General features: G+C 44.9%; 1 protein-coding gene across 1 annotated transcript in view; it reads left to right on the top strand.

Annotated features, from left to right (window-relative positions):
• Positions 1–15,077, top strand: part of LOC115149444 (reversion-inducing cysteine-rich protein with Kazal motifs) — a 114,812-nt gene that overhangs the window by 74,691 nt on the left and 25,044 nt on the right. The window contains exons 11-14 of the mRNA XM_029692307.1: positions 10,598–10,810; positions 14,040–14,176; positions 14,395–14,535; positions 14,713–14,901. Coding sequence (XP_029548167.1) covers positions 10,598–10,810; positions 14,040–14,176; positions 14,395–14,535; positions 14,713–14,901 — 680 coding nt within the window. The remainder of the gene's footprint in view (positions 1–10,597; positions 10,811–14,039; positions 14,177–14,394; positions 14,536–14,712; positions 14,902–15,077) is intronic.

Genomic DNA, 15,077 nt, shown 5'->3' with positions numbered 1-15,077 from the left:
AAATCATTGAGGATAACACACAATAAAATCTGGGACTTATTTCCATTGTGGTTCTCTTGAGACTAGATGGCTAGACAACATCAAACACAGTATGGCAGTGAAATAATAAAACAAAAACATAGAAGAAGAACATCTATCTCATCATTCCAGTTACATCATAGGGGTTATTCATATGGGCACAGAGGACATCAAACATATTTTTACTTTATTTTTAAAGCTGTCCAGAGAGGACGTTGTTTTTATAGGAAGAGGCAACTCATTCCATTCTGAGGCTCCAGTATACAAGAAAGTACCTTTCCCAGCATTACTCCTGAACCTATATAAGCACACATCAGCAACACCTGATCTGGTGCTGTGATTGTGTGCATCCCTAACACGAGGAAAGTAATCGCTTAGATATCTGGGCGCAGGACCATAAATACTCCTGTAAACCAAACCTAGTCTAATCTGGGACACCCTAGCCTCAACAGGCAGCCAGTTTAGTTCCTGAAAGCAGCTCCTGCCTATGTGAGTACGTGGACTCACCTTCAATACTACCCTGATCAGCTTATTCTGGGCTGTCTGGAGCTTCCCCTTCATTAGTTTAGATAAGCCCCCAAACCAGGAAGTACTAGCATAGTCAAAATGGCATTGAATGAGGGCAGTAGCTAGTACTTTCATGGAGTCCTTATCAAGCAGCTTGGACTTTGTAGCCAAAAACTTAGTCCTGGCATTAACCTTCCCTAGCACCTTATTGGCAATGCTCACACCTCCTAAGCTTCCATCAAAGATACATCCCAAGTAGCTAACAGAGTTTTAGTTGTCAGCACCTCACCCCCTAACTCCACTCTGATTTCAGACGACCTACACAATTTAGGTCTGGATCCAAAAATAATTGCCTCAGTTTTCCCTAAGTGCAGAGATAGCTTATTATCTCCAAGCCATTTGCTAATGTTAGTAAGCTCTGTGCTAAGTATGCTCTCCAACATAGTTTTACTTTTGTGAGACACCAGAAGTGTAGTCATCCGCATAAAGAAAATGACGGCAAAAGCAAGCATCTTTCATTTCGTTAATATACAATAAAAACAGTAGAGGCCCAAGCACGCTCCCCTGCGGGATGCCACAACTCATTGGTTTTGCATGAGACAGTGAACTATTAACCTCTACTACTTGCTCCCTTCCTGATAAATAGGACCTTACCCAGCCTAGAGGGATACTGCTTAACCCCAGTGCCTCCAGTTTGGAGATTAGGAGACAGTGGTTAACTTTATCAAAGGCCTTCTGTAGGTCAAGCAGTACCATTCCACACAGATTTCCCTCATCAATCACTTTCCTGATGAAGTCAGTCAAGTAAAGTAGACATGAATCAGTGGAGTATGTTTTTCTAAAACCCGACTGAAAATCATACATTAGACCCTGTTTGTTAACATATTCATACATTTGCTCATGTACAATTCTCTCCAGGATCTTTGATGTTACACAGAGGATAGATACAGGCCTATAATTCCCAGGGTCAGACTTTATCCCCTTCTTATACAGAGGTATAACTTTAGCTTGTTTCATGTCCCCGGGAAAGGTGCCTTGTTCAAGAGAGAGATTAATGATATGCGTAATACAAGGGCCAATTTGCTCAGCAGAATCTATTAGACACCTTGCAGGAATATTATCCAGGCCTGTGGCTTTGGAGCATTTAAGCTCTGCCAGCATACTGACTATTTTGGCAGTTGCTACCTTTGCAAAAGAATAAGAGTTTGACTGAACCCCTAACTCTACATAATACTTCTTGACTTGGTTGCTTCCATACAAACCAGAACTGGTGGGCAGCTTGCTAACCAGCTTGCTGGCAACATAAGTAAAAAAAAAAGAGTCGAATTCATTGGCAACCTCTGCTTTTTCCCCTTTGATGTTGAGTCCAATACTGTTTAGTTTGTTTTTGGTAGTAATAAAAAAGCTTTTTAGGGTCATTCTTGTTTTCAATGATTTTCTCAGCAAAGTAACCCCTCTTAGCTTCATCCATCCTCCTCTGTGCTTCATTTCTGTGACGTTTATATAGGACAAAATCATGCTGCTCTTGAGAGTTCTTAATTTTTTTAAAGGCCTTATTCCTTGCTTGGATAGATTCTAGAACCTCATGATTAAACCAAGGGCTAGATCTCTGTTTTACCCTGACCAGTCTAATGGGAGCCATCACATTCACCACATCAAGGAATCTACATTTAAAGACTTCCCAGGGACTGTCTTCCCCTACACTATCTAGCACAGGTGACCAGTCAATTTTACCCACTTCCTCCCTAAACTTTTCTACACAGTATTTTTTGAGTCTTCTGATTCTAACGCTTTTGTGACACTTAAATGTATCTTTAAAAATCCTCCTTGTGCAAAATGTAATAAAATGATCACTGATTCCATAGACTATTACTCCACTCTGCGATATTTTAGATTTATCAGACACCAATATTAAGTCAATTGTACTTTGCACTGTTTCACGTATCCTGGTGGGATCTTTTATTATTTGGGTCAGAGCAAGTGATCTACAAAGGTAAATAAATACATTGTGGGTTGGGCTATTCTTTTTGCAGACATCAGTATTGAAATCCCCTAACAAAATGATTTCCTTCAACAGGGAATCATTACAGTTTGACAACACAATTTCAAGACCTTCATAGAATGCATTCTGCTTGGGCGGCCTATAACACCCCGCCGACAAAATCGGCTTGGTTTTGGGAAGGCAGATATCCAGCCAGACAATCTCCAGATCAGCGTTTAAATCCAATCTGACGTTAAAAACAATGTCTGATCTTACAAACACACATATTCCCCCACCGTTCCAATTCCGATCCTTCGTGACAACAGAGTAATTACCTATCTCAATTTCTGAGTCCCAAACAGATGAATCCAACCATGTCTCAGTAAAACATAAGACTCCCACCTCTGATTTGAAAACCAACAGGCGTATCTCATCGATCTTCGGTAGTAGGCTTCGGACGTTTAAGTGAACAAAATGTAAGCCCTTCTTCCCAAAGGCCTCATTGAATTCCCGATCCACTTGTAACTCACCTCCCACTGCGCTGCCATCTTCCCACTGCCCTGCCTCCGCCATGGAGCACCCCTCCCCAGGTGCCACTCCCTCGTCCTCACCACCGTGTCCCCCGTCACTACCCCGTCACCGTGTCCTCCGCTCCGCTGTGGACCCCCCTCCTCCGGTGTACTCTCCACCCTCGGTAAGTCCTCTGGTCCCACTCCACCTTCAATGCTCACACACCCCGCGGGTACAGCACACCGACAGCAACGGTAAGCTTCATTGACCCCATGTCCAAAGCTAGAATCGCTGCATTTTAGATGAATCCACTGCGCGCATTCCAAACATACCAGAGCTTTGCTGTTACTCTTTATCCACCGTTCACAAGAGGAGCCTGGGTGCATAGGCCGTTTGATGGGGTTTGTGAAAAAGTGATGTCTAGGGCATTGATGGATATCACCCGATAAGAGAAGGCATAGAGTTATTATAAGATCTCCACCATTAATTTGCGATTTCAGACTGGATTTCGATGATCGTTTTGGTTTGTGCCAAGGTGCTATGAAAGTTTGGTATATAACATTCCTTCCAAATCCGAAGTGCTGGATGCCATCAAACGTGTTTGCATGACTGAGAAGTTGCTGAGTATTTACTATTCTTTCATCTAAATAGCAGATGCAATTATTTCCAGTAACATTTAAAACAAACACATAAAGTAAAAGTGCTGCCACCATGCCGAACTTGCCGGTCGCCATCTTGTTTTTTGGACAGGCTAGTAATAGGGGTTGCAACAATTTCGGCAGATAATTTTAGAAAGAGAGGGTCCAGATTGTCTAGCCCGGCTGATTTGTCCGGCTGATTTGTAGGGGTCCAGATTGTGCAGCTCTTTCAGAACATCAGCTTTCTGGATTTGGGTGAAGGAGAAGTGGGGGAGGTTTGGGCGAGTTGCTGTGGGGAGCGCAGGGCTGTCGACCGGGGTAGGGGTAGCCAGGTGGAAAGCATGGCCATCCGTAGAAAAATGCTTATTGAAATTCTCAATTATAGTGGATTTATCGGTGGTAACAGTGTTTCCTAGCCTCAGTGCAGTGGGCGGCTGGGAGGAGGTGCTCTTATTCTCTATGGACTTTACAGTGTCACAGAACATTTTTGAGTTCGTGCTACAGGAGGCAAATTTCTGCTTGAACAAGCTAGCCTTAGCTTTCCTAACTGCCTGTGAATATTTGTTGCTAACTTCCCTGAAAAGTTGCATATCACGGGGGCTGTTTGATGCTAATGCAGAATGCCACAGGATGTTTTTGTGCTGATCAAGGGCAGTCAGGTCTGGAGAGAACCAAGGGCTATATCTGTTCCTGGTTCAAATTTTTTTGAATGGGGCATGCTTATTTAAGATGGTGAGGAAGGCACTTTTAAAGAATAACCAGTCATCCTCTACTGACGGGATGAGGTCAATATCCTTCCAGGATACCCGGGCCAGGTCGATTAGAAAGGCCTGCTCTCTGAAGTGTTTTATGGAGCAAATAGGCTAATATTGTCACAGATCAGACTATTCTTAATCTTGTCTTTACATATACTAAATAATATATGTGTGAAATTTGTTTTGATTTAAAATGGACCACTATCATGCACCTGTATCGAAACAGAGGCAGCGGGAAAAAATACATGTCATCTATGCACTTAAATAGCGAATGGAGGACGCTTTTCCCCATGGTTCATTTTAATGACAGCCAGATAGGCTATACTCCTGTTGTAAAGAGAAGCAATGTGCTTAATATTAGGAAAGTTGAGAAATAAATATAGTAGGTCTGGCCTATAGAAAGATAATGGGATCCTCCTCTTTCTATTAGCGGCCATCAATCTGTTTTCTCCCGCAATTGAAAAACCTATAGAAATGTTGTGCAACATGAGCTCTCATGGGCTCTCATAAAGTATTTGATTAGATTTGAGATCATATTTACATTGACGTCAGAGTGATTAGAGGGATAATAGAGTGCTGAGTACCAGGCAGTTAGCAGGTTTGGAGGCTACTAATGACCAGCATCAGAGCTTGGAGAAGCCTAATTACCGTGACTGTATGCTCTCGTTGGCTCTCGTTGGCTGGCCCTCGCACCATACCCGTCGCCAAACCCACTGGCTCCAGGTCATTTACAAGTCTCTGCTAGATAAAGCCCCGCCTTATCTCAGCTCACTGGTCACCATAGCAGCACCCACCCGTAGCACGCGCTCCAGCAGGTATATGTCACTGGTCACCCCCAAAGCCAATTCTTCCTTTGGCCGCCTCTCCTTCCAGTTCTCTGCTGCCAATGACTGGAACGAACTGCAAAAATCTCTGAAACTGGAAACACTTATCTCCCTCACTAGCTTTAAGCACCAGCTGTCAGAGCAGCTCACAGATCACTGCACCTGTACATAGCCCATCTGTAAATAGCCCATCCAATCTACCTACCTCATCCCCATACTGTATTTATTTATTTATCTTGCTCCTTTGCACCCCAGTATCTGTACTTGCACATTCATCTTCTGCACATCCTACCATCCCAGTGTTTAATTGCTATATTGTAATTACTGCACCCCCAATACCTTTTTATTGCCTTACCTCTCTTATCCTACCTCATTTGCACATGCTGTATATAGATTTTTCTACTATATTATTGATTGTATGTTTGTTTATTCCATGTGTGACTCTGTGTTGTTATATGTGTCGAACTGCTTTGCTTTATCTTGGCCAGGTCGCAGTTGCAAATGAGAACTTGTTCTCAACTAGCCTACCAGGTTAAATGAAGGTGAAATAAAATAAATAAATAAATGTGGAATTTGACTACTTTCATGACTCGTGACCGCCGGTGTGGCGTAATACTGTCACCGTAACAGCCCTCGGTTGAATTATTTTGGGTTCCATATAGAACCATCTGGGGAAAGGGTTCTACATGGAACCAAAAGGGTTCTACCTGGAATCAAAAATGCTTATTCAAAGGGTTCTCCTATGGTAACAGCCGAATAACCCTTTTGGGTTCTAGATAGAAAAAAAAATGTGCTAAGAGTGTACTATAGGCTCTGTGACTGATGGCTCTGTGACTGATGGCTCTGTGACTGATGGCTCTGTGACTGATGGCTCTGTGACTGATGTGTGTTGTGGTGTACTCTAGGTTGTTTAGAGGTCACAGAGAAAGAAGGAGAGAGAAAGGGATAGTGATGTGTGTGTATGTGTGTGTGTCATTATACTGTAGTTTATGGTGTTTGCATTTGACCTTGGAGGCCAGCCGTGTCACAGCTTGCTGCATCCTGGTCTGGCATGTGGCCAGCAGACCCATGCTTGACGCTATCAAAGCCCAGCCGGCGAACCCACACAAACACACACAGTTCAACAGAACGCTCCCCGCCTGTGGACTCATCCCCATCAAGCACTGTCCACAAAGCTACATTTCACCACAAGCCACCCGACATTAACTTTGTCAAGTTTCAAAAGCGTTGATTTTCCAGGCTGTAGTCAGGGACAGAGAAAATATCTGATTGGACACTAGGTGATCTAAAGGACGTGACATCATCATGGGCTACAGACTCAAACATAATCTCATCTGTCGACCTCTCTATGACCTCTCTATGACCTCTCTATGACCTCTCTTTGACCTCTCTATGACCTCTCTATGACCTCTCTTTGACCTCTCTATGACCTCTCTTTGACCTCTCTATGACCTCTCTATGACCTCTCTTTGACCTCTCCATCACCTCTCTTTGATCTCTCCATGACCTTACTTTGACCTCTCTTTGACATCTCTCGACCTCTCTTTGACTTCTCCATGACCTCTCTTTGACCTCTTTATGACCTCTCTTTTACCTCTCTATGACCTCTATGTGTATGATATATGTCTGTATCTTTGTCTGTTGACTGTAAGGTATCATGTTGTTCAGTAATGATGATAACCATAATGTCAAGATGATCAGAAAACATAAAGTGTTTACTTTTGAATTGCAGCTCAGCAGTAATCAAACCCTAAAAAGTCCCAGAATCTTTTCATGCTAGACCCTTGTAGAGAATGTTTGAAAACAATCCCAAGTATTCCATGTATTATTTTTCATTGGAGAAGGATGATGAAGACACCGAGTTCAGACAAACAAATTATGTCTCTCATTTCCTTTGAAGGAGTCCCAGGGGCCAGCGTAAGGAGAGCCTTCCTCCCTGAGGGGTTCAAAAGCTGGGGTGACAAGCATCGTGGGGGGGCCCCGGCCACACTATGGAAGACAAACAGGGCTAGAGGCAAAGGAGATAGGGATCTCCAAAGTACTGAGAATCCTGCGGCGCTGTGTAGCTACGCCAGCGCTGAGCACTGTCAGTGGGCCCTGAGTGCCACACCCCAGGGATCTGGGTCTCTGTGTCCGCGACATAAATACACTCCCCAGCCAGGTTGTATGGAGATTACAGGGGCACCATCCTGTTGACTGGTTGTATGGAGATTACAGGGGCACCATCCTGTTGACTGGTTGTATGGAGATTACAGGGGCACCATCCTGTTGACTGGTTGTATGGAGATTACAGGGGCACCATCCTGTTGACTGGTTGTATGGAGATTACAGGGGCACCATCCTGTTGACTGGTTGTATGGAGATTACAGGGGCACCATCCTGTTGACTGGTTGTATGGAGATTACAGGGGCACCATCCTGTTGACTGGTCGTATGGAGATTACAGGGGCACCATCCTGTTGACTGGTTGTATGGAGATTACAGGGGCACCATCCTGTTGACTGGTCGTATGGAGATTACAGGGGCACCATCCTGTTGACTGGTCATATGGAGATTACAGGGGCACCATCCTGTTGACTGGTTGTATGGAGATTACAGGGGCACCATCCTGTTGACTGGTCATATGGAGATTACAGGGGCACCATCCTGTTGACTGGTTGTATGGAGATTACAGGGGCACTATCCTGTTGACTGGTCATATGGAGATTACAGGGGCACCATCCTGTTGACTGGTCATATGGAGATTACAGGGACACATCCTGTTGACTGGTCATATGGAGATTACAGGGGCAATATCCAGTTGACTGGTCGTATGGAGATTACAGGGGCAATATCCTGTTGACTGGTCGTATGGAGATTACAGGGACACATCCTGTTGCCTAGCAGTTCTAAGGCTCTGATGAGGCTGTTCTGTGTCTCAGTGATATCTCCCAGACTGCTTTAGAGCAGGTATGCTTGTCTGTCTGTCTGTCTGTCTGTCTGTCTGTCTGTCTGTCTGTCTGTCTGTCTGTCTGTCTGTCTGTCTGTCTGTCTGTCTGTCTGTCTGTCTGTCTGTCTGTCTGTCTGTCTGTCTGTCTGTCTGTCTGTCTGTCTGTCTGTCTGTCTGTCTGTCTGTCTGTCTGTCTGTCTGTCTGTCCGATATGCAACTCTTGTCATGGTCCAGGGCTCACCAAGGTCCAAGGCAGGAAGTCTCAATCCACATGCCGATCATTCTGAGAGAATAGGGGGAGAGGAGGGCTGAGAAAAAGAGAGGGAGGATAAGAGAGTGGGCGGAAAGAGGTAACGTATACAAACCCAGGGATGTATTTAACAAAGCTGACCCTGTAACTACACAGATAAACCTCTTCTCATTCTGGTTGATGAAGAAGGCTGAAGTTGAATGTGGGTTCCTGAAAGTATGGAAACCATACACACCATGTCTATTTTTAACATGTACGAAATATAATACCCTGCATGGTGAAAATTTAATCGATTGAATAAATAACTATCCTAAATATCATTGTTTTAACTGAAGCTACTTTACTAGCCATTTTAATGTGGGTCAATGTGTAGAGAGACAAAAAAGAGAGGAGTCGGAGAGTAGAAAGAGAGGGACACTAGGTTTATTTTTGGGGTGGAGTGGAAACCCACTGTGACCGCTACCCATGCATACGATCACGCTTGGTTCATGACCTGGAGCTGAGGCAAGGCTGTGATCCCTCTGCCTGTGGCCAAGACCTCACTTTTCCTTCCCCTCTCCCCTGACACACACGCATGCGCACACACACACAGCTTCATTTTCTTGGAATGTCAGAACTTTTTGGGGAGTAAACATGTTTGATCTAATTTTCCCTAATCCTTAAACCTTACCCTTAACCTAACCCTAACCTTAACCTTAACCTTAAGCTTAGAATAGCATTTGAACAAATTCAGGACATTAAACAAATCCTGACTTTTCAAAAAAGTTACTGTTTTCCTTCCTTGTCAGGATATTGGGGTGAATTGTTAGGACATTGGGGTGGATTGTTAGGACATTGGGGTGGATTGTTAGGAGATTGGGGTGGATTGTTAGGACATTGGGGTGGATTGTTAGGACATTGGGGTGGATTGTTAGGACATTGGGGTGGATTGTTAGGACATTGGGGTGGATTGTTAGGACATTGGGGTGAATTGTTAGGACATTGGGGTGGATTGTTAGGACATTGGGGTGGATTGTTAGGACATTGGGGTGGATTGTTAGGACATTGGGGTGGATTGTTAGGACATTGGGGTGGATTGTTAGGACATTGGGGTGAATTGTTAGGACATTGGGGTGGATTGTTAGGACATTGGGGTGGATTGTTAGGGCATTGGGGTGGATTGTTAGGGCATTGGGGTGGATTGTTAGGACATTGGGGTGGATTGTTAGGACATTGGGATGAATTGTTAGGACATTGGGGTGAATTGTTAGGACATTGGGGTGATTTGTTAGGACATTGGTGTCCTGATAAGTTAAGTAAACAAGAACACAGACACAGGAGTGGCCAGTGGGATATTTTAAAGGCTGTAAAGTTAACAAATCAACCACTGACTGAATATCAGCACTCAACCACATCTAACATTAACCCCTGAAGTCCCCCCCAGTGAAACATACCAATCATGAAATACACTTCCTCCAACCCGGCAACAGGTTTCCTCAGGAAGTAGTCCCTCTCAGCCATTGGTCATTGGTCTCTGGGATGTTTCTGCAGTAGTAAACAGGGGCCATCTGGCAGGCCTCCTTCTGACATCACCTCAGCCACATCCATGTGGTGTTGAGCTGTGAAGACGACATCTGGACACGCAAGGCAGAGTGAATGTGCATTTCATTAGACAGATAGACAGTGTTGTGTCTCATTAGACAGAGAGAGACAGTTTTGTGTGTAGTGTTTTAGTGTACTATGAGTTTCTGTACTAAGATTCACTTTGTGTCCTCGTGGTAACCTCGAGTCTAGGCTACCTTTCACCCTTCCCCCCCAAAAAAATTCCGTTCCGGTGTTGGTTAGTTAGCCGACGCTCTTCTCCAGAGTGACTTACGGTCATTCAACTGAAGTAAATAAACAACCACGTATCAGTCAAAGCAAGAACAACGTATCTGTTACCGTTACTGAGATTGATATTATATTTTCAGTGGGTTTTTTTTTCCTGAACTTTGAACATGCTTACTTCCAGTTTAAAGCTTTTATGGAAGCTAACAAGTCATGTGACAGATGGGAGCAATTATACATCTTCCACACTGCAATCTTCATTCGACTCCATTTGGGTTTCTGTTGTGGGCACATTTCTATCAAATGTTGATAGGTACATAACTATTGAGTACACCTGCTAATTCTATCACACTGCATATCTCTTGTCATATTAACTCTAGGCCCACAGAGCTGTTCCGTAGCTGTAATGTCCAATCAGACCAAGGCGCCATGAATGACATCAAGCTGTGGTCCAATGGGACGATCAAGATGCCCTTTATGAACATCCCCGTCCTGGACATCAGGAAGTGTCGTCCGGAGATGTGGAAGGCTGTGGCCTGCGCCCTGCAGATCAAACCCTGCTACAGCAAGTCCCGCGGCAGCGTCATCTGCAAGTAGGTAGCCAATATTTTCATTATGTTATTTGACGTAGGCCTTTTCTGCAGTCAAACGACCTAGTGGCCTCATAGGTGGAATGTTATTCATATTTTTCAGCATTTCCTAAACATTTTTGTTATTTTTCATTACCGAAAATCCGATGTATCTATGTCAAATGGTTTTGTTATATTTTAGTCTCCTGTGATGTATATAACATTTATTATTGGGATGTAAACTCAAAATGGAATATATTTCAACTGTATATCTGACATGGTACAGGTGTCTTTGTTTAAGCCAATAATCATGTGTGTGAGGTGGATACTTTTGTTTCAAAGTAGATTTGTTTAAGACTTCCAAGAATCACTCTGTGTGACTCTGATTTAGCCCACTGCAGTAAAAGGTTCAAGTATTTAGTCTGACTTTGAGCTAGTTTCCCAGAGATTAAGCCTATGATTGAATTAAGAGGAGTCCAATAGAGATTCTCCATTGAAAGTGATTGTTAGTCCAGGTAGAGGCTTAATGTGGTACTGCTGCTATTGCTGTACCATTCATCCTGCCTTTACAGGGCGTTACTGTAAAATAGACTGTTTCCTCAATCACCGACCTGGTTAGATAAAGGTAATAAAGTGAAATAAGTACATACAGCATCCCACCTTCACCTGCAGTAGACTCCCGTGGTCACAGTAAAAAGCATCCCTCGGGAAACGACCGCCCAAAGACCCAGCTGGAACCTAAAAACTACATGAATCAATTACAGGTGGTCTCTTAGAGGATTCAGCTGACAACACGTAGACGTGACAACACGTAGGCATGACAACACGTAGGCGTGACAACACGTAGACAACACGTAGGCGTGACAACACGTAGGCATGACAACACGTAGGCATGACAACACGTAGGCGTGACAACACGTAGACAACACGTAGGCATGACAACACGTAGACGTGACAACACGTAGGCATGACAACACGTAGGCATGACAACACGTGGACATGACAACACGTAGACGTGACAACACGTAGACAACACGTAGGCGTGACAACACGTAGACAACACGTAGGCATGACAAAACGTAGACAACACGTAGACGTGACAACACGTAGACGTGACAACACGTAGGCGCGTAGGCGTGACAACACGTAGACGTGACAACACGTAGGCATGACAACACGTAGACAACACGTAGACGTGACAACACGTAGACAACACGTAGGCATGACAACACGTAGACGTGACAACACGTAGGCGTGACAACACGTGGACATGACAACACGTAGGCATGACAACACGTAGACAACACGTAGGCATGACAACACGTAGACGTGACAACACGTAGGCATGACAACACGTAGGCATGACAACACGTGGACATGACAACACGTAGACGTGACAACACGTAGACAACACGTAGGCGTGACAACACGTAGACAACACGTAGGCATGACAACACGTAGACAACACGTAGACGTGACAACACGTAGACGTGACAACACGTAGGCGTGACAACACGTAGGCGTGACAACACGTAGGCGTGACAACACGTAGGCGTGACAACACGTAGACGTGACAACACGTAGGCATGACAACACGTAGACAACACGTAAACGTGACAACACGTAGACAACACGTAGGCATGACAACACGTAGACGTGACAACACGTAGGCGTGACAACACGTGGACATGACAACACGTAGGCATGACAACACGTAGACAACACGTAGGCGTGACAACACGTAGACGTGACAACACGTAGACGTGACAACACGTAGGCATGACAACACGTAGGCATGACAACACGTAGGCATGACAACACGTGGACATGACAACACGTAGACGTGACAACACGTAGACAACACGTAGGCGTGACAACACGTGGACATGACAACACGTAGGCGTGACAACACGTAGACAACACGTAGGCGTGACAACACGTGGACATGACAACACGTAGGCGTGACAACACGTAGACAACACGTAGGCATGACAACACGTAGACAACACATAGGCGTGACAACACGTAGACGTGACAACACGTAGACGTGACAACACGTAGACGTGACAACACGTAGACGTGACAACACGTAGGCGTGACAACACGTAGGCGTGACAACACGTAGACGTGACAACACGTAGGCGTGACAACACGTAGACAACACGTAGGCATGACAACACGTAGGCGTGACAACACGTAGGCGTGACAACACGTGGACATGACAACACGTAGGCATGACAACACGTAGGCATGACAACACGTGGACATGACAACACGTAGGCATGACAACACGTAGACATGACAACACGTAGACAACACGTAGGCATGACAACACGTAGGCATGACAACACGTGGACATGACAACACGTAGACATACTAATCCCAGGGAGGATTTTGTGGTTTCTGCAAGGCTTGACTCACTATACCACCTCAGGTCATTTATCAGCAGATCCTTTGACTGAAAGCAAATCTTTTGACTGGAGCTTTTTCCAGTGAGAGCAATTACAGCTGGGTTTCTGTCAGGCTGAATGAAGTAGTTTAGTGTGTTAGCGAAGTTTACCTGTACTGTAGGCTAGCCCTCAAGGCTGTAACAGCCAATGTACAGTACCAGTCAAAAGTTTGGACACGCCTACTCATTCAAGTGTTTTGTAGAATAATAGTGAAGACGTCAAAACTATGAAATAACACACATGGAATCATGTAGTAACCAAAAAAGTGTTAAACAAATCAAAATATATTTTAGATTCTTCTAAGTAGCCATCCTTTGCCTTGATGACAGCTTTGCACACCCTTGGCATTCTCTCAACCAGGTTCACCTGGAATGCTTTTCCAACAGTCTTGAAGGAGTTCCCACATATGCTGAGCACTTGTTGGCTGCTTTTCCTTCACTCTGCAGTCCAACTCATTCCAAACCATCTCAATTGGGTTGAGGTCGGGTGATTGTGGAGGCCAGGTCATCTGATGCAGCCCTCCATCACTCTCCTTGACATTTACCAGATTGACTGGCCTTCATGTCTTAAAGTAATGATGCTCTTTGCTTATTTGAGCTGTTCTTGCCATAATATGGACTTGGTATTTTACGAAATAAGGTTTTTGACTGGTACTGTATGTGGAGGACTGGTCAATGTGATCAAGACATTCCTGCTGACAGGCTTTATTCAAATGTTGCTTAGCCATCAGACATTTTGAAACCGTTTGGAACGTTGGGATGCCCGCTGACCTAACCCTGTATCTTCTGTCTAAATCCCTTCAGGTCGGACTGTGTGGACATCCTGACACAGTGTGGTGACCGCAGACGCTTCTACGAGGGACAGACGGCCGAGCGCATCTGTGAGATTCTGTCACCCATAGACGACCCTGAACACTGTATCCCCCTGGAGAGATACCTCAGTGAGTGGTAACGTGTGTGTGTCTTACTATTACCAATTGACATCTTATTCAAACAATGAGGTGGTTCATTCTTGCATTTTCGGGGGGGTTGAAGTAATTTAATTGAATGTTGATTACACGTACAAGACGTCTAATGCTACAAGGAGAAATTATGATTCTCAGATCTTTTCTCATTGTCAAAAGTCTTAACATGTTGTTCTTCCCCATCCTCACTCCAGCTCCTAGCAACCTGGGTAATATCATTGAGGAGGTCATCCACCCGTGTAACCCCAACCCCTGTCCCAGCAACCACCTGTGTGAGGTGAACAGGAAGGGCTGCCAGCCTGGACAGGACTGCCTGCCTTACTTATGTGTACCTGGTACAGTATACTAGAACATGCAGTACCTCCCTGTAGCCCTAGGGGGAGCCTATGTCCACTGTACAGACATAGTATGTATGTGCAGACGTATAAAGTGTGTGTGTGTGTGTGTGTGTGTGTGTGTGTGTGTGTGTGTGTGTGTGTGTGTGTGTGTGTGTGTGTGTGTGTGTGTGTCAGGCTGTAAACTGGGTGAGGCCTCAGAGTTCCTGGTCCACGTGGATGCCCGTATCCAGGTGCCCATGCGTAACGGCCAGGCGGGCTGCTTTGAGGTTTGTACCTGCGGACAGAGTGGCAGGCTGGATAACTGTGCCGAGATGCCCTGCATCGACACCTCCAAGACCTGCGTTGTGGGGGGCCAGAGAAAAAGTAAGCTGCCCCATTGACCAGCAGTGTGTAGCACCCACCTGGTTTTCACAGCGGTTTTAGACAATATGTGCAAAACAGGGAAAAGGAGCGGTAGTTTATTTTAGTTTTTCCTTATTAATTAATCTTGTTATGTTGAGAGAGAGAGAGAGAGAGAGAGAGAGAGAGAGAACCCTCTC

Source organism: Salmo trutta, chromosome 2 (assembly GCF_901001165.1).
Source record: "Salmo trutta chromosome 2, fSalTru1.1, whole genome shotgun sequence".
Classification (NCBI taxonomy): Eukaryota; Metazoa; Chordata; class Actinopteri; order Salmoniformes; family Salmonidae; genus Salmo; species Salmo trutta.
Note: the sequence above shows the minus strand (reverse complement) of the source record. Positions and strands in the feature narration are given on the sequence as shown.